The 20,926-nt window shown below is 37.8% G+C and overlaps 4 protein-coding genes across 5 annotated transcripts; all 4 read right to left on the bottom strand.

The window, feature by feature from the left end:
* Positions 1-81: 81 nt before the first annotated feature.
* LOC140773441 (heat stress transcription factor A-1b-like) lies at positions 82-5,485 on the bottom strand. The gene is made up of 2 exons (XM_073115996.1): positions 5,096-5,485; positions 82-2,605 (listed from the first exon to the last, which is right to left on the bottom strand). The coding sequence occupies exons 1-2, from the start codon at positions 5,321-5,323 to the stop codon at positions 1,793-1,795; spliced, it is 1,041 nt and encodes a 346-aa protein (XP_072972097.1). The 5' UTR covers positions 5,324-5,485; the 3' UTR covers positions 82-1,792.
* A 1,928-nt stretch (positions 5,486-7,413) lies between these two features.
* LOC140773980 (probable cinnamyl alcohol dehydrogenase 9) lies at positions 7,414-9,908 on the bottom strand. The gene is made up of 5 exons (XM_073116783.1): positions 9,517-9,908; positions 9,273-9,386; positions 8,200-8,713; positions 7,917-8,070; positions 7,414-7,771 (listed from the first exon to the last, which is right to left on the bottom strand). The coding sequence occupies exons 1-5, from the start codon at positions 9,594-9,596 to the stop codon at positions 7,569-7,571; spliced, it is 1,065 nt and encodes a 354-aa protein (XP_072972884.1). The 5' UTR covers positions 9,597-9,908; the 3' UTR covers positions 7,414-7,568.
* A 118-nt stretch (positions 9,909-10,026) lies between these two features.
* Positions 10,027-11,881, bottom strand: LOC140773981 (nudix hydrolase 18, mitochondrial-like). Its single transcript, XM_073116784.1, has 5 exons — positions 11,161-11,881; positions 10,883-10,994; positions 10,628-10,711; positions 10,405-10,533; positions 10,027-10,310 (listed from the first exon to the last, which is right to left on the bottom strand). The coding sequence occupies exons 1-5, from the start codon at positions 11,235-11,237 to the stop codon at positions 10,152-10,154; spliced, it is 561 nt and encodes a 186-aa protein (XP_072972885.1). The 5' UTR covers positions 11,238-11,881; the 3' UTR covers positions 10,027-10,151.
* A 4,292-nt stretch (positions 11,882-16,173) lies between these two features.
* LOC140772905 (glucan endo-1,3-beta-glucosidase 2-like) lies at positions 16,174-20,582 on the bottom strand. Of its 2 annotated transcripts, none has more exons than XM_073115156.1 (4): positions 19,311-19,395; positions 17,954-19,210; positions 17,497-17,524; positions 16,174-16,721 (listed from the first exon to the last, which is right to left on the bottom strand). In XM_073115156.1, exons 1-4 carry the CDS (start codon positions 19,315-19,317, stop codon positions 16,568-16,570), a joined length of 1,446 nt encoding a protein of 481 aa, XP_072971257.1. In that variant the 5' UTR covers positions 19,318-19,395; the 3' UTR covers positions 16,174-16,567. The 2 variants fall into 2 exon arrangements, with proteins under 2 accessions (XP_072971257.1, XP_072971256.1); XM_073115155.1 differs by lacking the exon at positions 19,311-19,395 and adding an exon at positions 20,239-20,582 and having other exon boundaries at positions 16,177-16,721.
* Positions 20,583-20,926: the final 344 nt, after the last annotated feature.

Genomic DNA, 20,926 nt, shown 5'->3' with positions numbered 1-20,926 from the left:
TTTTTTTTTGTTTTTTGTTTTTTTATTTGGAGTCTGATTCACTCTCCAAAGAAGTGGTATATTGTAGGAATTTCTGAATCTTTTTCCAACTTAACTTTGGTCCATAAGCAAGAATTATCATTGTACATTATAATATCAATTTAACCTTTCTATAGGATTGAACCAGATACGTTGTTATAAATTGACAAAGATCACCAGTTGGTGCGAGGTTAGACTTGCTCCTTATGCCCAAATAAGTCGTGAGTTTACATTCTATAAGATAAATGTTGTATTTTCTTGCCATTTTCATGACAAGAAGTAGAACATATTCATGATGCTAGAAAAACAGACTTTTCTTCTCATGAGCCAGAATTTTAAAAGGAGACAGTATTTAGTCCATGTTGAGCATGATTAATCTGAACACAAGAGCAACTTGAGAAATATAAAATTACAACATTAGATGATCAGAAACTGACGTAGAGATCAAATCCAGCTAGATTGTTACCCACATCCAATCATAGATCCACAATTGGCCTCAGATGCCAAATTCAAGGCTCCAAATCATCATCTTGAAATAACTGATAATAGTCCAACACTCGATAAAGCAATCCTCCTTTCTAGGCCTTTTATTGGACTTTATACAACTTTTCATGCCTATCATGTTGCATTAAAATTGAAAGGAGATAGACAGAGAGCAAATACATTTAAGAGAAATTCTTATGACGAAAGACAAAGTAGAAGGCTCTATCCCATCGAAGCAGGTAAGCACATAGATCTGTTCGAAAATGTAAGACCGGTGTCTCTCTCTCTCTTCCATCCCCAAATAAAGTACTCCATCAGTCTGTTCTTCCATTGCCAACCCTGATCCAATAGCCCTCCCTCTCAAATGTAGACGATTCATTCAATGAAAGTACAAGGTTATAGAGTAAATCTGTAGGTGGATAAGTTAATTCCATAAAGTACGTTCTCAAAAGACTAAACTGACAAGGGCATGAGCAATTAAACGTTGACAGGAGCCTCATGCATTAGGATGCGTCTTACCAGAACTGGAATGCCAACCGTTACTTTACTCTAAACCTGTCACCAGCTAGAATGAATGATCTCAATGTTTTACACGAGTAAAACAGATAAGCCGACTGAAAGAAGAAAATATATATATTCGTAGCAGAAAGAACATGAAAGTAAACAGAACTACAAAGCTTAATTGTTTTAAATAAGTGGCATAACAAAAAAAAAATTTAAATGCTTACATAGAGAACGGAGTCGTATGCCTTGTCATCGTGAAGTTTATCTCCAGTATTCATAGACTGCTATACTCCCTTATCTTAGATTTCTGACCCAAAGAAATGAGAATTCATAGGAATTGCAAGAACTTAAACTTCTATTTGACTTGCTAATATAATTTCCCAAAAAAAATCATACACTAAAAAACTCTAGAAAATTTGCCTCATAAACTTATTATAGATAAAAGGTGTTTTAATTTACAAACTCCCATCTGAGGGAGATCTTGGGAGGGAAAAATGTAGGCAGCCTCACCCTACTCATGGAGAGATGGTACCCATGTCAATGACGAGCTATTATAGACACGTAAAATTAAAGAATATATAGAGATATCATTTTGAGCCTTGAATATCTGAAATGTCAGCTGCATAGTGATAGCCTGCATCTAGAGACTATCGATGAGCAGCCAAAACCATGTCCAGAAGATTTCGACATTGTTAAGGCCTCACATACCCTATGCTACCTTGTAATTTTCATTCAATTCAAAATTTAGATGATTCTCTATTGCATGTTCATTTGGAAGGACAATATTTTATGGTGCTTCCATCTGAATCTCCTTCTCGGGCAATTCAAAATCATCAAGCAATAAATTTGAAATACTCATGGAAAGAGGGCCAGTCTGCTCAGAATTCTCAGGGGGTGGGCTAGCTAAAAGCTGCTCCAAATAATCTGACCAAGAAAAGTCATCAGCTGGCAAGGAGGAGCTAGCCTCAAGCAGCATGTCAGTTGCATCTGTACTCAAATTATTGTTCCCATTTGACATGGGATGATCATCAGCCAACAGATCAGCATTTGACACTGGTGGCGTACATGAATTAAGGACTTCAGTCATAGAGGGCTGGTATCTGACAATTTGCCCTTCAGAAGGAGTTTCTAGATCACCTCTCACACCATGTTCCAAAGCAGGAAGTCGTCTTTTTTTATTTCCGTCAGTTCTCCACTTGCCATTACCATTCTGCTGCACCAGTTGGGTGAGAAAAGTGGGACTCTGAACAGCCATAGCTAAAAATGACATCATCTGCAGTTGGTTTTGCTCCATTCCTTGAAGACGTTGTCGCAGGCTTTGCAAATCAAGGTCAGTACTTTGTTGATGCTGTCTGAGTTTCACTAGTTCCTGCATGAGAACAGTTTTATCCCGCTTAAGTCTTTCAATTTCCTCACCAAGTCCAAAATTTCCAACTTCCACACATGTATTAACTGTTGTATTTTTGCTTTGGGGCTGCTCCAGATGAACAGCACTATGAGAGTGCTTCCGCCTTGTAATAGTTTTCAGCAAGTGCTTTTGACCCCTTACAAATCCTTCATTGGCAAACTCCCATCTATCAGGATCAACTTTACGAAAACCCTGGTTTAGAACAGAAAGGATCGCTAACTTCATAAATGATCTTAAACTCTGAAACTGTAAAATCAAATGAAATGAAAAACAAGATACCAGGAAATTAATATTGTTGAGGCTCATTTGACTGTTAACATTTAACCCAGCATATGATTCTAGAGTAAAATGGGTATTACACATACAAGAAGATAATCAATCCAAAGATGTCAGGAGATTTAATTTCTCATCAGATGATGGAATACTACAAATACATGCATTATATAGCTTTTATTAGGAAAACCAATAGAATGAAAAAAAGAATGAAAGAAATAAGATGCTAACACAGAAGATGCTAGTCACATGATGGAGAAGTTGGACAATTTAGAATAAGATGCTAAAACAGAGTACCTTAGTACTTAGAAAAAATATAATCCACTTTATCTCCATCAACTCAGATGCCAAAATCAAACTGTATAGCAGATTTGAACATCTGGACATCGTTTTATTCTTTCAGGGCAAGTTGCCCTAATGTTGATTATTTATAAGTCATGTAAGACTAAGGATCCTGGAGTTGAAGAGTTGCATCAATGTGGTGCTTAAAAAGGTACAACTTTCTAGAAGTACCATTATACAAAACAGGATTGCCATTGTAGTAAGCTCTTCATGTGTATATGACCACTTTATTTTATTACGTAGAACATCACAAAACTAATAAGACCATGTTATGCACTTGAATATGCCAGAGCCATCAAATTGTTCAATCAGACATTTTCTAAGGTAGGTTAGGTTATTGATTAGGATATAGTGGGCTAAAGTTGAATATTTGTAATTCCTTTGCAATTGTGCATTATTTACCAAATCGACTTATGATGTGAAACTTGTATCCTCAGTAGGCAATAAACTAGGGGGTGAAAACATAATGGATATGGATTAAATAGTGGTAAAATTATATATGTATCTAGAAGTGATCATCGAGCAAGTCAGACCGAGTTCAGGCCGATTTTTCAAGCCCACCAGGCTTAAATATTTGTTCATAGCTCTGCCCACCAATTATTCAAGCCAAGCCAGGTTCTGACCGAGCTAAAATACCACCCACTAGCCTATTGAATATCAGGCTTGAATCGAACGTAATGGGTCTACCACCACCATCATTCTCTTTATCTACTCTGTTTCCATCAGCGCAAGCACCTCTCTCTCTTCCTCGCACCCTCCCACTTCCTCTCTCTCTCTCTTTCTCTCTCTCTCCCTCTCTCTCTCTCTGTTGCAATAGAGAAGGAGAGCAAAAGGGAGAGGAAGGAACAAACACTGAGAAAGGGAGGGAGGGAGGGAGGGAGAGTGCGATGTCACCAGATCCATATAAGGAGGAGCTAATCAGATGTCTACATCGAGGACTTTGTTGGGGCGAAAGAAGATATGTGGATGTCTACTACCTATTTCAATAACCCATATCGGACAGCTTCGACCATGTGGATGTCTACGACCCATTTCACTAACCCATATCAAGTTGTTTTAGTTAACATGGCGGAAACTTACTCAAGACAAATAGAGTATTGACTAATACTCGACCGAAACAAGTTACCTGATTGGTTTCGAGGTAGAATCAAGATTGACCAAATTTTGAAACCTTGAAATTTAGTTATTAAGGTGTTGCCCAAGGAGGAAGAAAGGTGAGAGATGGGTTAGATCAGGTTGGGTCGAATAAAAATTTAAGTTGCGGATTTGGCCGAGCTGCAAGAGCGGCAAAGTTGGTAGGAGGGGTGCTGTGTGGCATCCCTCATGCCACATGTTGGCATGCTTCCTGCCAATCAACACGGCCATTCATGGTAGGATCTAATCCGACCCATTTTCACCCCTAGATATAACCCTATAGAAAATTACTCTCTTTTGTTCTCTACCTTTCCTTCTCTAGATCTTTTTCCTTCTAATTTCCTATATTCCTACTCCTAATGCTTTGACCATATTTCAATTTGAATAAGGAAATAATTGAATAAGGTAAGGTTGTCCAACTTCCAAAATAATTGAATAAGGCGAAATATTACTATAATATAATTTGGATAGGTTTTAGGATAGTTTTGAGAACCCTAGAAGGATAGGTAGAACTGAGGGGGAGCACTATCTTCCATTTCCATCACGTTCAAAAGATCCATTTGGTGAAATATGTTAACCTGATAAGTTGTTTCGTGGGCCATCATTTTATCTTCTCGAAAAAGTCTCAATTCTAAAATTTTTAGGTAATGCATCAATTATGGATTTTATGGCACCATGAGTAAGCAAAACGTAATTTTTACAGATTTCAATTACATAATTATGCAATTCCCTCACATGCATGCAGTTCTCTCATTAAAACCTGATATACGAAACAATTGTAATCTGGCTAGAGTACAAAAAAAGACGTTCCCAAGAAGTAAGACTAGAAAGCATTTAATTTTCAACAAGATCAAAACTCATCCGATCAGTCAAGAATCTAAACCAATCAATCAGACTCAACAAAAAGCAGCGGGAGAGACGAAGAGATCTCACATAGGTATTCAACTGGCGGACAAAGCTAGAGAGATTGTTGTGCTTGAAGTACTTGGGAAGGAGGTCGCGAGAGAAGCCATGGGGATCCCAAATTACGAAGCTATTGCCGCTCGCGCTCCACGAGACCGTCGAATTAGTCTCCGGATTATCTACCATGTCGTAGCACTTGGTCAAGAACGGGGGAACCATCGAGACCAGCCCCGAGCCGGCGATCTTATCCGGCCCCATCGCTGTGATCCGGTATTGAGAAAGAGAGAAGGAAGGAGAGAGAAAAAGACGATACGAGGTGGGAGAAGAAACCCTAATTGGAGATGGAAGAGGAGGAGAGAACGAGATCGAGGAGTTGGAGAAGGAAGAGGGGAAAACGAAACAACTTTCCTTGGCAACGAGATGTCGTTTTTTAACGTTTTTTTATTTATAATTTTTTAAAATTACTTTTACACCCTTATCCTCTTTATTTTTGTGTCACTCAGGCTCGGTTTGAAGTCAAATCTAAATAAATTTCAATTACTTTTATTTGAAAATAAAATAATTTCTACTGTTTAGCAAACAAAAGAAATTGAAATGAATTCTATCTAACCTTGTTGTTTGGAATTAGGTAGAAATTTATTTTAATATGTTTTATCTTCCTATTATGCTCTTTGTCAACAATATAATTGATTATATGATAGATATAAAACAATTGATAATAATAAACTAACTTAGGACCTGTTTATTTCAATCCTAGAGTGGCTTTTAAGGGTCTGATCGAGTTTGAAATGAAATCATTTTAATTCGAGTAAATTAAAAGTTCAAATCTAAATGAGTTGATTTATTAAATAATTTTAAGTTTAAATTAAATTAATCTTAAGTTAGGCTTGAATCAAGCATAAAATAAGGTCTAATTCAAATATATAATCTAATGGAAATAATCAGAACTAAACTTTATAAGATCAAAATGTATAACAATTCACTTAAGTAAATTCTAAAATATAACAGAGTTTAGTTTAGTATTATTTTGAGTCTTACTGAGCCTATTTGATTGAGCTTGCTCATGATCAAGCTTGGCTCAAAATTATTTTCTAGCCTATTTTGAAGATTAAGCTTGTCTTTATCTCATTTTCAAGCTCGGAGCCTTATTAATGGGAGATTGAGCGAGCTTGAGTAGGTTGATTATTTTGACATTCCCAATGGTTTCTTTGAAAGGAGAGAAAAAAATAGTGACCAATGTTTATTAAAATAATAATAATAATAATAAAAATAATCTTAAAAACCGATAATATATCCATTCAATAAATTAACCAAAATAACTAAAAGTAAAGAAGCTGAGGAAGAGGAAGTATGTATCCGACGGAGAAAATAATACAATAATAGATTATACAAGAAGAGGCATCAGTAGGATTTCATTAATTATTACACGAAGGAAACTTATATAGGATTTCTATTCAGTTTAGAGTTTTGTGCTTGAGATTGTATGTGATAGATTAATCTATAAGAAAAGTGATATAAATTTTCCAGTATATAATAGCATGATCCTTACAAAAGACAATTTGATGAAAAGAAATTGGGGTAGGTCACTAGGGGGCTTCTTCTTATTTGGCATTTGTTTATGAAGTGTTTGATGCTCTTTGGTTGTAGGGAGCTCCAAAGTATGTGGTTGATTGATTAGTTTGATTGAAATAAGAAAGCTATGCAGAAGGATGGAAAGAAATTGTTGGCGGTAACAATCTAATTCCAAAGTGTCACAAAAAACTTGATCGAAAATAAATAAATAAACTTACAGAATATAAAATTCTAAATAGTCGAGTTTAGTGTTGGACACTATCTCCTTAAAATCAATTCGTCCTCTACCAATTGCTTTCGAATGTCTTGTCGAATTGACTTGACCCGCGCGTGCGAACCAAATCGAGTCGGGCCGGGCGACACACGTTTGTGAGTTAAGTTGCATAGTATCCTTTACCCACAAAATAGATACCCCTTTTGGGGCTCAAAGCCTATAAGAAATTTATTACTTATATACCATACTAACATTTCTTAAATTTTCAATATGGTATTAAACTCATTTCTCTTTATTTTCAATTGCTATGATACACATTTTAGAGCCAATTTTCATTCACTTCTCTTCATGAATTTAACTAAATGAATATATGACAATAAAGTACTCTTTCAACTAAATTAATTTCACCATTAAATCATCATTTAATAATGTGTGGGTTTCACTTAAAACTTAGCTCAAAATTAATAAAAAATTTATGTTAAATACATGAAATTACCAAACGGAAACATAAAGAATTTTTCATAGTTAATTTGATGAGGCTTGATTAGGAGCCTCTCTTACTATGGGCCACAAAAGTGTATTCCTTGGTTCCTAGTTCCTATCATTGTCTGAAAATTATCAGAAATAGATCAGCATCTTAGTTCTTATTATTGTTCTGAATCGTTGGTAAAACTGGCAAGAAACTATGCATTCTTGCTCTGACAAAACCAAAATTTTCTAAGCATTTGCTATGTTTTTCGCTACATCGATCACAAATCGGTATCTGACATCCCCCTTCTCCAGTCGTTCCATTGCAACATTCACATCATTCATTCCAATGACCTCAACCTCTGCAGTTATGTTGTGCTCCGCAGCAAAGTCTATCATCTCCTGGGTATCCTTCATTCCTCCAATCATACTCCCAGCCACAATTTTCCCTCCTACAAATTACTTGTTAGTGTCCAAAATCTAAACAAAAAGAGGTCAAACATAAGTACATGTTAACTGCTGTGATTGAGCTACAATCCAAAGTGTAACTTTCAAAATGTCAGCACAACATAAAGTTCAAAAAGCAGACAAGATTACCATTTATTAAAGGGAATATTGGTAGCTCCACAGGCTTGTTTGGTGCACCAAGCATGATCAGCTTACCATAAGTCTTCAGCAATGCAATCAAGGGAGAGATTTCATGAACTGCAGAAACAGTGTCAATGATACCATCCATGGTGCCCTTGGCAACCTACCAGCATTAGTAAATATAAATAGTTGTTATTGTTAAATAATAAGTTAAGTTAAGAGTTTAAGTTGTTAGGTAACAGACCAACAATTATAGATGATATTTGTTAGATTAATTGATCGAGAATTTTACCTTCATTTGATCAGCATTGCTGCTTAGTAAGAAAGCCTCAGCTCCCAGGTTCTCAATTGCTTCCTTTCTCTTGCTAGTTGATGTGCTGATAACAGTGACCTTCATTCCATAAGCCTTGCCAAACTTCACAGCCATATGACCAAGGCCTCCAAGTCCAACCACCCCCAAGTGCATCCCTGGTTTGTTCAATCCATGGTGCTTCATGGGGTTGTACACTGTGATCCCTGCACACATTAGCGGCGCAATCTTGTCGCAGGGCAAGTTCTCAGGGATCCTGACGGCGAAATGCTCATTGACAATTATCATGTTTGAGAAACCTCCATAAGTCTTTGTGCCATCAGAGTGGAAGCTGTTGAAGGATGGAACCAGTTTTGGGCAGTAGTTTTCGGAGTCGTGATTACAGTTGTCGCAAGAAAGGCAAGCGCTTATCGGGTAACCAACGCCGGCCTTCTCTCCGACCTTGAACTTCTGAACGTTGCATCCTACTTCGATGATGATGCCAACTATCTCATGTCTAAAGGAAATAATTCAATGATAGATCATTTCTAGTCATTAACAAAATGTTTACTGAATGAGATCAATTATTCAAGGCTGCAGATTTCAAAAGATTGTAGTAGAAAATTCATCAGGCAATCATCATGACTATTGTTTTTGCTATGCTCTAAACAAAATATGTGCCCATAAAACCATCAGTGAGCAGCGATTGCAATCTTACTTATGTTTACAGACTAAAATGTCTCCAAGGAAATGTAGATTTTACAACATTGAGAACGTCTACGAAGAAGACGAGGAAAAGCGAAGTTTGCCTTTTCTACATATCTATATTAAGTCATTGCATAAGATTACAACTATACAATGTCTACAATTTAGAGGGAGAACAAAAGTTTCTTGCAAACACTGTAACAATACAATAAGCTGCATAACTCGAAAGAGTATACTGATGATCAAAGAGCAAGTGCAGCAAAGAGGTTATAAGGTACAGGAAGAGATGTATACAGAAAAGAGTCAAAATTGACAATAAACATAAGAAAATAGTCATACAAAAAGTTGATCTTTATCAAGAGATTGCATACCCTGGAACCACTGGGTATCTGGCATTTCCCCACTCATTCTTGATGGTAGAAAGATCGGTTCGACAAATCCCACAATACAATATCCTTAAAATGATATCATCATCTGTCTTGGCTCTGCAAAATGAAGTAATAATCAAATCATATAATGGTATCCTCGTGTATAAAGATAGATAGATAGATAGATAGATAGATAGATAGATAGATAGATAGATAGATAGATAGCGAGAGAGAGAGAGAGAGAGACCTGAGGGGGAAGGAGAAGGGTGAGAGCACTCCACTAGAATCCATTGCTGCCAATCCTAATGCAATTTGTGGTTGCTCCATCTCTCTAACTCTTCTGAAAGTTAGGAAATGGAATAAATATTTCTCCTGCTGAGAGAGAGGTCACATCTTCTTTATTTATAGAGTTGTTAGGTGGATGAATCTAAATCTCAAATTAATTCAGATTTCCTTAAGGTTTCCTATTATACACTACTTTCCTTTTATCTGAGATTTACTGGCTTCTCTGTAATCTATCTTACAACTGGCATAGGATTTGCTTACTTTCTAATATTGGGCCATGCTGTCCATGAATAGTTGTCAATGGAAACAAACAACTTTACACTAATGGATGCATTGATTCCACTATTTCATCTGCCCTTTTATCTTTTTTTCCCCCATTATGAGTTGTCGTTACTAAATTCTTTTGCTAGTCTATCAAAACAAATAAATTTTCATGTTCATTTTTATGGTCAGCACTATCAATGCAGCTAAGCTTGCATGTAATTAAACTTCTTGTTATTCTACTAGTACTGAAGAACTCAGTAAAAGCACTTTCTGATACAAAATGTACACTGACATTTTCCATTCCTAATTGTTCCGGTACAAAAGAAAGTGTTTTCATAAAAATTGTGTACAAGAAATCAGAAGAACTTCTGCTTCTGGTTCTGAGAAGGATTTGCTATTCCTGCTCGAATTCGAGAGTCGTTTGATTAATCTCTCCAAGGCTTCTCTCATCCACTGATGCTGGCATCCTTCTCTAGCTTCTGCTACTGTCACCTAATCAACCAAATCAGGCAGAAGAGATGAGAATCAAATTTCAAACTTACTTTTAGGTAGATCATCTTAAGGAGATCATAAGGCTCTAACTTACCCATCTTCTTTTTCGAACATCCATCTCGGGCCAGTGGACTAGTTCCTCAGTTACATTCAGTGGAAACATGATTCCCTCATGTAATTTCTCATCTGTTCTGCTCTTATACTTCCATTTGCCAAGTCTTCGCTGCGATTACGGAACAAATTCATCAGCTTTACTGCTACAAAGATATCGTAAATTCTACGTAAATAAGGCAAGGGAAGAGGATAGAGATTAAAACCTCAACATTTCCTCTTACACCAGCTTCTTCCACTGCTTCCCGCAAAGCTGCTTGCTTTTTAGTCTCATCAATTTCCCATCCTCCCTGCGAGAAAAATAAGCACAATCTCAAATTGATGTCTGACAGTAATATCAATATCTGTAACATAGATAATGAAAAAGGTTCCAATTTGGAACAATTCTTCCAAATGTTTAACGATTGGAGTATCTGTGAAAGAAAAATTAAAAGAACAGGCAAAATAATGCTATCAAATACCTTTGGAAACAACATCCCATTTCCTTTCTGTGAACTAATGACAAGAACCTCGACTGCTTTATCGAGATCATCAACGCAGGAATTCCCAACTTCTAACTTGTATGGAATGCATCTGCTCGATTAAACAACCAAGAAAAATCTGTGAGAAAACTAGGAGATTATTTTGGAAAACTAAATACTTCAAACCTTTCCATAGAATTAAACAATCTCCACCTCCATAAAACTCACTTCAAACCACAACAAGAGAGGAAAAAATTTAAAAGAAAAGTTTAACTCACCCCACAACAAGGCGACTTCCACTGCTGCTATACCTCTGCAACTGCCTTCCTTGCCGGGAAACCAAAGAGACAACCATCTTTCTCTCTTCTTCTTCCTCAACACAGCAGAGGACCAGAGAAGAATTAAAAAGAAGAAAGGGTCCAAATTCTAATGCCCCTTTCTTTGAAGACAATCTAACTGCCCAAACAAAACAAAACTACCTTGGAAAAGGAAAAGAAAAGAAGAAGAAAAAATTCTTCCTGCAAAACTGCAAGGGGAGATAGCTGGGAGGGGAAAGTGAGACGAAGATTAATGAAGGCAAAGACAGCGAAGAGAGGAGGTGTGTATTTATACGTGAACCGCGCGCCAAGTGGTACGTTGCTTGGCACGATCCGTCACGCCCTCTCCGCCGCTGAATTAAAGGTTAATTATAACTAGAATTCTGTAACTTAGATCATTTATCTTTTCTTCTAATTTCCTATGGTCGATTTTAAACCACTCTTTCCTTGTTATACTTATAATCAAACTAACTCTTGAACGTATCATTCTTACTCCTGTGGCGTAGACTAATATGAAATTATTCACCTTTTGAAATCAAACTTAACAAATGGAACTCTATCCTTAGCTTCAGAGATAATTATAACTATTCTATAGTTTTCTTTTTCTTTTTCTGTTTCATTCATGCATGCATGCACTAAACAAGTTCCCCTCCTTTTGTATCAAAGCCATCAATAAGATGACAAGATTCTTGCTCATAATGACACAAACTTACGCTGCTATTCTCACAAGCAAACAAAAACAAATACAAACTTCACTGTGCCAATGGAGTCTAGTTTACATCTTTAATTTGGATTCGCCTCTTTCTCAATTATATATAGCCATATGATACAGAGTGGAAACGGACAAGAGACAAGGTGTCGGATTCCATAATTTGCATCAGATGCTTGTTGGCTTCTATCCCGAAACTGATATTATACTGAACAATGGAACTCTGAGTGAAAGAAAAAATAAAGACTGATGCTATACCCACTATATGAACACTAAGATTACAAATTATATATGTATATATATATTATATTTTGACTCTATAAGAGTCAATATATATAACATTAGACAAGAACAGTTATGGAAAGAAGAGCTGCATTTTATCTAGGAACTAGGTTTAGGTTGGAGGAATAGAGACGGAAACTCACCAACTACTAAAAGCAGCTAAAGTTGTTAGAGAAGGATGTATATATTTATATTTTTAATACTTTTGGAGTGTTAATTTAAAAGACTAATTATAGTTGAGGGAGGTATTAATTTTAAGGGTAATTAAATTATATTTCAACCTTCTAAACGATGAGTTAGTATCACTTTACTAAGACCTCCTAAACTGTTTTACAATCTCTTCTATAACGTCGTTAATAAAAAAAGTTAATTTTATAAAATAATATTATCATAGGACTTGGTAGTGAAATATTTAAGAGGAAACCGATGTGGTTTGGCCCAATTTCAACTTACCCATATATACTTTAAATTTAAGCACTTAACTATGATTTAAAACAGATCACAATTGTTAATCAATTGTTAGCTGAGATGTAAAATGATTTAATTATCTTCATAAAAATATAATTTGACTTGAAAAGCATGGATACTTTTGGCCATATTACAACTTTACTCGTGGAGAGAAATATTGGCGTCTAGTAACCATGTTTTGGATGGTAGATTGAAATACATAGGGATAAGTTAAAATTAGATTAAATCAGGTAAATGGGGATGGTGATGGTGGGAGTTAAATTGTAATTTCCTCTTCTTTTTTTCGTTTAGTGGGTATAAATGATAAGAATCATATTTTAGCTTTAGAAGGTATAGATGTAATTTAATCTAATTTTAAAAGTCTTTTTTATTGCGATATGCAATAAAATATTGAGCTCTAGCTTTAAGAATCTATAATTATGCGTATAAATAAAAGAGTGATCTAATACCATTTGACCTCTCGGAAAGGATCTCCACTTTTAAATTCTTGTAAAAAAGATTTATAGACGAAAAGTTAGTCTCGAGTTGCTTAGGCTTGCTTCGAATTGAATTGAGCTGAACCAAGCCTAAGTGGGAGCCAACTCACTCAGACTCGACTCGATAAATTTATATATATATATATAAGCTCTATGTTAGCTCAGTGTGCGTTAAGAACACCATGAACATCCTCAACATAGTCAGTTGCCTATGTACTCTTCTACTACTACTTTGCCTTTGACTCTTGTGGCCCCTTTAGCGACAAATAATTTTTGGCCTCTAGAAGCTCTCCTAGACCAGCTTCGACAACCTTTTTTTTTCTCTATCAATGGGCCTTTGCCATTGTCGCCGCCATCATCACCTTTGGTTCCATCACCGAATGCACGTAGTTAGTCGCCTACCTCATCTACCCTGCCTTCCTCATTGGCTTCATCTACCCTCATTGGTTCTGAGCCACCACTAATTTGGTCATAAAACAAAACCTTCTCTTATGCTCTATTGTCATTGGCTTTGCTAGATTTTGGGTTGACCACCTCATCAATAGGATCACCAAGCTCTACGGGTGCTCATTAAGGGTCCCTGTATCAAGCAACTTGACTTGGGATGCCACTCTCAACCCTTGTGGCCATAGTGGCACTCTTATTGTGCTAGATTTGGGGTTGATGGTCACCAGTGGGATCACCATGCTTTGTGGATGCTCATTGAGGAACTCTGCATCGAGCGATTTGACTTGGGTAGCCACTCTCAACCTCCGAAGCCATAGTGGCACCCTTGCTGTGCTTGAGATGTTCCTTCTTAGTCTTGGGTACAACCCTGACTAGCTAAGCCTACACAAAAGAATAAAACGGTTCAAAGTTAATTTCAAATCATGTCTGAGCCGAAGCCGACTTGTTCAAGCTTGACTGGTTTACACCCCTATCCATATCGCAAAGGTAGAGTAATCATAGTATTTTCTTTTTATTGTCGATAACGATGGAAAGTATTTTGTTTTTATTATCGATGACAATGACCGATATAGAAAAGGTAAAGCAAATTGAGCCAAAGCTATCGATAAATAAGCATAATATTAGAGGCATAGATTCGATCGGGCAATTATTTTGAGACTATAATTAAAGTCATTAGATGAGTGCGATAAACATGCTAGCACACGCATAATTACGTGTTCGAATCATTCCGCGCGAGTCAACCAACACGGAATCCCATCCCAAGCATGAGGTATTATTTGGGCAATACAACTATAAAAAAAATCTCAATAACACCGAATGCAAAATGAAGATTTGCCTATAGAATGTGATTCTATCAAATATATTCTAGACTGACTAGTGGATGACAGTCATCTTGGCACAGACTAGAGCATCTTATTCTTAGCCCTTCCTTGTGGGCATTATTAATAAACCCATACATACTTGCCGGCCTACATACTTGTTGGGGGGGGGGGGGGGGGGGGGGGGGCACAAATCCTAAGGTATTCTTGAATTTTTAACTTACTGCATCTTAACCTTCTAAGATTAAAACAAGAAACAGGCTATATAGATTGGACAGTGAGACAAACTTTCTGGGGGTCATAATATGCAACTCTAATCACAACGCACTTATAGTATAATTTATGAGGAGCCAGACAGAATATGGATTACCTTTTAGAAAAGTTGAAAAGATAAATGATGTTTTGGGACTAATTCTACCTAGTAAGTTACATTAACCCCTTCTTTCTGGCATATCTTTTCATGTCACGTCTAACCTTCTTCTATTTTCTTTATATCATATGTAGGATTTTCCCCTAATAATGTAAGATTTATTAAAGCCACCAATGAGTCACTGCCCACTGTCTGCTATTGTTCTATAACTTACAACTCTATTACACTATAAATCACAGTTATTAACCAAACCCTACTGAGTGGTTAGACCGGTAAACAGTGAACGACTACCAAATCGTTCGGTTTAATTATAAAGTAGAAAAAGAAATAACTTTTTAAAAATTGACTAATTCGACAACGGCAGTTCAACTGACAAACCATGTAACTCAAATAATCTTTTGCAAACTTACTGAATTGCTTAACGCCCAATTGTTTTATTATTTATCCTAAGAGTAATTTAGTTGAATGTAAATATTAATTGACGATAACTAAGTAATACAAGATATAGTATAACACTGGCATCGTCTTTAGGGATCGCATCCCTAACAATATGAATACATGTATCTACCTTAAGTCTGTCTTAGTTAACTACTTCATAATTTAATTACCCCCGATATGATTCACAATACATAGCTCGCTCTCGAAACATGTCAATGGCGGATAATAGAAGTCATAGTAGACAATTCGATTCAACTCCTCTGGTGCTTGATGACTGAAAACTGAGATAGATTAGCACTCGAACATATATATATATATAGGGCTCTCCTTATACTAAATGAAAAGTTTGCTTAGTGAGAGATACATAGAACCCACTAACTCCTTATCTCTAAGCTCCTTGAGTTCTAAGGTCATTTTATAATTGCAGATGATCCTTCGTTGTTCATATACATGTTCAAACCTACATCAATATAATGTTGAAACTTGCTTCTTTCAATGAAGTTCTTAATCAATATCCATGAGTAAAATGACTTGTCTTATAAATTTCTAGATAGTACAGTATATTTTATAAGATAAGTTATGTTTTAATTAATAAATAATTAATAGTGGAGATGTAAGTATTGTTTAATTTAAAAACAAGCAATAATTACGAGTTATTATTAAATTATATTTAAAAACAAACAATAAGTATTTTCTTATTGCAAAGTTTTTGGCCAGCCCATCCCCATAGTATCATCAAAAAGGCAAAATTGAAAGACAACTTAGAAAGATATCAGACTTTCAAGAGAACGTAAAATAGGCTTCACTTGCAAAATTAATAATTAACTGTGTTTTTACTCCAGTAAATAAATATGTATAAAAGTTATACATGCAATATCTTTGTTTAATAAATTATATATACAAGTATCAACAAACAGATGAGAGATTTTTTGGAGTATACATGCAAAAAACCAAAAACGAAAAACAAAAATAAAATCCCATATAATGTAGTAATGTAGCAAGTCATGAGTACTCTATGAAAGCATGCAGGAGTAGTAATAGCAAAGTCAGATGACATGAATGAACCTTTGAACATGGAAGTCTGGCTCTTGCAGCACCAACTGCTTAGCTTTGTACAAAGATTTCGCTACACGCAAGGTAGAAGACAACCAAAGAAAAGGGAGAGAAAAGAACCCAATTTCAATGAGAGCCAGTTAACCTGAGTAGAGAAAAAAATTGGGTGTGCAGACAGCAAAGCTTTGTCATAGAGAAACAGAAGCACATCCATCCTCAGGCATAACCCATTTTTAATCCAATTTCCCAAGAGAGTTCCAGGATTCAAAATAGACTGCTCAAACAAAAATAGAGAGATCAAAATACCCTACAAGAAAGCCATGCTCAACACTAGAACACCTATGACTTGGACAAGCGATATGGTGTCAAAAATAATGCGTGGAGAGCCGGAGTCGGTTGATGTGGAATTTGCAGAAGGAGCCAATGATGTGCTGTTGAACAAGGTGCCATTCTTACCGCCACTGAACAAGAAAAACAAAGTTCTTTGTTAACCACTTTCAAAGAAGATAAAGTATCTGGAGGATAAATGGCGAAGAGAAATGTGCATAATAGAATTTGAATTCTCAACCAATATTTGCATTTGGAAGACAAACATTACTTTGCCTTCAAGCCAACTGATAGTGAAATTCTCAGTGAGGTAATGGTGTAATTAAGCCGAGTTTGATCTAGCCGAGCTCTGTTCAAGCTTGGTTTGAAATTAATTTCGACCCTAAGCCAAAGCATTAAGCTTGGATAGATTATTTTCAATTGCGCTTATTGTGAGCTCAAGCTGCTTTATAATTAAGCAAATTCAAGCCTAAATCATATTTGAATCAAGCTTAAATTGAATCTTGGATAGTCTATTACTCTATACTTTGTAAAATCAAATCAAGTATTTAACTAAATTCAATTAATATATACATATATATTGGTCAAGCTTAAGTTGTTTCAAATATGAATTGAGCATGTCTGACCAAATGAATATTAGATCTTCAAAAAAATCTGACCATCATTCTCTACAAATGAACAATGTACTTCCAAATTCGGTTGCTGCACAACTGACTTCTTGCTATTATGCTTCCTTTATCTTAAGATAGAATCAAAAGAGCAGAAAATGTCTAGATAGGCTATGAAGGCTTTTAAATCACTGAATATGGTTTGCTTCGAATCTAGTCATTAGAGAATAATATGCAACTAAAAAGAAGACCATTTAAATGAGAAGCAGAAGTACTGATGCGAGCAAGTAAAGACACATACCTTCCAGCAAATATACAAGAATCATGGCCTGCGAAGAAAGAAAGCATTCAGATATGTCAGTTGGCATATAGTAAAGTATACACTTCATCTTGGACATACTTCAATAAAACCTAGCCAATTTATAGGTAAAACTATCCATATGACAACTCAAACTAGTACGCGTTCTTTTATCTGTACAAACAAGGTTAGCACATATTCAGTTAGTAAGCTTATTGAAATGATTCTGTTCTTTATCAGATAATATGAAAAAGAAATGTATGTGGCAACATCTAATTTGGAATCTCTTAAGTTCAATCAGTCTCCTGTTATATTTAAATTATGAAGATACCAAATTTTGGTGGCATACTATGATGCGCAAACCTAATTAAATCATAACAAATGCTTAATGAGGTAAGGGTGATAAAACCAGAAACAGAGAAGACCAAGACAAAAAAATATAGCAGTGCATGTATCTTACTCGGGTTAGTCGTGGTGATGGCAGCAACCCCATTGAAGTAGCACGTACCAGACCCCATCCCCATTCCATGGTAATATGCATTGAACGCATAAGAAGCATGAGCCTCCACCGAATCCGGATCATAACACGCTTGCCCCTGCATCAGCACCGAGCAGTCAACCTTCCCTGGTCCACATGCCCAATCCAATGCCGCCTGCAGCATCTTCTCATCCGCCCCATCCCTCGCAATACAGTACGTCTGGTTTGTGGTATCATTCGCCAACAGCACTCCAGACCCTGTCAAATGCAGGGTGTACGCCGGCAATCCACTTCCATCAAAAAGCCCCCAGTTCCTTTCAGACAAGGCCCCAGGACGCTGGTCCTCATCATACAGCTCATAGATATAAGTCGGCACTGGAACACCCGGGTGCTTAGGGGTTCCGGTGCTATTAAGCACATGGCGGATAAGATTACTATTGTAAGTATCAGCATTGTCAGGGGTAGCATCAGGCTCGGAAGAGGGATCACCCTTGTGCGGCCACCCAGACTCTAGCACGACAATCGGCACATTAGTCACATTAAGATATGCCATGGCAAAGTAGGCTGCATCAACGATAGCATCAAACACGTTGGTGTAGTGAAGCAGAGTGTTAGCATCAACTGCCTCCTTGTTTGGCGGGAGTGGGCGGAATAGCGCATAATCCAGCGGGATTATCCCATTGGACTGCATGTAGTCGTAGTAAGGGTAGACGTTGAGCATGAGGTAGGAGTCAGTTGATTGCAAGAATTTGAGCATGGGAGTCATGACGCTGTCGAGGGAGCGGTTGAAGAAGGCTTGGGATGGCGGGAAGGAGTCAAGGATGATGGAGGAGGAGAGCGGGGTAGAGACCTTGATGTACTTGTCAAGGTTGGCGGCGACGAGGGCGGAGTGGACGAAGCGGAGGGCCGGAACGAGGAGGGAGACGGCGTTGGGTAGGGAGGAGGGGATCTCGGAGCCGACGGCAATGGCAGAGATGTTGACGGCGGGGAAGTGGGCCGCGACGTTGCGGGAGACCCAGGCGGCAGCAGTGGCGTTCGACTGGCCGATGGCGAGGAGCTGCTCGTTCGGGACGGAGACGGTCACGCGGATGCCGGTGCGGGCGAGGGCGGCGAGCATTGCCGGGTCGGTGTCGTAGAGGCGGACGTGACGGATCTGCTGGGAGAGAAGGAGGGCCACCACCTGGGTCGGGGAGGGCATGGCCGAGAGGGATGTGCCGATGTTGACGCCGATGTATGCACCTGCATCCATGCATGCATGTAAATATACGTAAATCATTACAGAAGAGGGGCATTTTAGCCAACGAAATAAATAACGAATGCAGTGGAATTGTAACTCAACGATGCATTATGCTACTACACTGCGCATTACATAACGATGAGCACTAGTCAACGGCACTAAATTGTGCTCCAAATGCCTACAATTAGCAACGATCGATTTGAGTTTAAAAATGCCTAAGAGTACGCCTTCCTGCTAAATAGCGCGGGGAGGATAGCTGGCTGCGCACCTATAGCAGCAGCAAGGCATTGCGCAGGTTTAAGTTTGAAACTAATTTTTGAATTCAAAAGTTCCGCCGCGAAGTTCCGGCGGAACACCAGCAAGTCCAGCTGGGGAGCATCACGAAGGGTGCGCTTGACGTTGGTACGGAGTGTTCCCTCGAAAGGGGGGAGAAGGGGGCATCTATGCGAACAAACAGTATCGAAAGCAGATCTATGCGGACGCCGTGGGACCCGAGGAGGGGGATATCGCACAGTCGCTTTCGCATAAGATACAAAGATGCAATTAAAATCCAACAGGATGTAAAAAACAAACAAAAGGTAGAGACTAGCGAGTGAGACACAGAAGAGTAACCAGGAGAAGGACTCGGTGGGCCCCCCCAAAGCTATTAAAAATTGAGTCAACAAGACCATGTGAAAATTCCCATTCAACCCATTAACACTTGGGAGAAGGAAATAGCTCAAGAAGGGCATATTCGTCATTAAGGTACAATAGCAAATGCCTCGTAACTAGTAACATCTGCCATGAGATGAGAAATTTTTTTTAAAAATATATATATATACTAGATAAAAGAAATAAATATATTATCGCTTCCCACTTTGGAATAAAAGGAGCAGTGTCAAATAAACATCACAAGAAAAAAATATTAAAAAGTAAAGAAGAAATAACTCCTAATTCTATGAACAGATGATACCAGAATAAGTCCATATTCCAAGTAGAATGAAATAAAAAAGATGAGATTTTTACGCCGTAGGAAGAAGAAAAACCTCACCTTCATCAGCATTAACTACCGAGATCGCCAGTAGGAAGAGAAGAAGCACGGCCATCGACCTCCCTTTGCAAGGAGAAGAAGAAGAAGAAGAAGAAGAAGAAGAAGAAGAAGATCCCTTTCTCTTAATCAAACGCATCGCAAAAAATAAGAAGAGAGGAAGAAATATCGAAGTAATCACTTCAGTTTGAAGTGGGAAAGCTCGCTCTTTGAAGAGGGGAAAGCAAATGGGGAGTGAGATTTGGGCTTTAAATGGGAAAGGGAGAGCTGGTTGCAGTACCTGGGAGCAACCAAGGAGAGGAGAGGAGAGCAGAGCAGAGGAGAGGAGATGAGTTATTAATCGAATTAATGCCGAGGAGAATATTGAAAAGAAAGGGGCTTTTATATAAAGTAAGGTTGGAGGGGGTGTTGTGGGGCCCAAGGGTGAGGAGCAGGAGTTTGTCCTGTTTTTCCTGTGCCACGTCGATCACGTGGCGTCTGTCGGAGATCGGACGGCTATGGTTGGTTTCAAAGAGGTTAATGATAGATTTAGATGAGCTCGCCTTCCTTTCTCCCTCTTTCTCTCTCACTCTGTGTGTTTTTGGAGACGGTGAGAGTGGGTTTCGGGAAGTGTGATGGGGGAGGGAGCCCAAGTCCCACCCGACGCGAATTACGAGGAGGCTATGGCCCAGAAATGACGTGGCATGTACAT

This window comes from Typha angustifolia, chromosome 13 (assembly GCF_048772165.1).
Source record: "Typha angustifolia cultivar Huaian chromosome 13, ASM4877216v1, whole genome shotgun sequence".
In the NCBI taxonomy this organism is placed as follows: domain Eukaryota; kingdom Viridiplantae; phylum Streptophyta; class Magnoliopsida; order Poales; family Typhaceae; genus Typha; species Typha angustifolia.
Note: the sequence above shows the minus strand (reverse complement) of the source record. Positions and strands in the feature narration are given on the sequence as shown.

Bases quoted from the DNA above. Each gene is read 5' to 3' on its own strand.
- LOC140773441 (XM_073115996.1), bottom strand. From the start codon at position 5,323: ATGGGGCCGGATAAGATCGCCGGCTCGGGGCTGGTCTCGATGGTTCCC. The intron at 2,606-5,095 runs GTGAGATCTCTT...GTTCTAAACCAG, and splicing joins TCCGCCAGTTGAATACCTAT to GGTTTTCGTAAAGTTGATCC.
- LOC140773980 (XM_073116783.1), bottom strand. From the start codon at position 9,596: ATGGAGCAACCACAAATTGCATTAGGATTGGCAGCAATGGATTCTAGT. The intron at 8,714-9,272 runs GTATGCAATCTC...TATTTCCTTTAG, and splicing joins AGATACCCAGTGGTTCCAGG to ACATGAGATAGTTGGCATCA. The intron at 8,071-8,199 runs GTAAAATTCTCG...TAATGCTGGTAG, and splicing joins GCAATGCTGATCAAATGAAG to GTTGCCAAGGGCACCATGGA.
- LOC140773981 (XM_073116784.1), bottom strand. From the start codon at position 11,237: ATGGTTGTCTCTTTGGTTTCCCGGCAAGGAAGGCAGTTGCAGAGGTAT. The intron at 10,995-11,160 runs GTGAGTTAAACT...TTAATCGAGCAG, and splicing joins GGAAGTCGCCTTGTTGTGGG to ATGCATTCCATACAAGTTAG. The intron at 10,534-10,627 runs GTTTTAATCTCT...CCGTAATCGCAG, and splicing joins GTGTAAGAGGAAATGTTGAG to CGAAGACTTGGCAAATGGAA.
- LOC140772905 (XM_073115155.1), bottom strand. From the start codon at position 20,374: ATGCGTTTGATTAAGAGAAAGGGATCTTCTTCTTCTTCTTCTTCTTCT. The intron at 19,211-20,238 runs GTGAGGTTTTTC...GCATGGATGCAG, and splicing joins GGTAGTTAATGCTGATGAAG to GTGCATACATCGGCGTCAAC. The intron at 16,722-17,496 runs GTATGTGTCTTT...TTTCTTGTTCAG, and splicing joins TCTTGTATATTTGCTGGAAG to TGGCGGTAAGAATGGCACCT.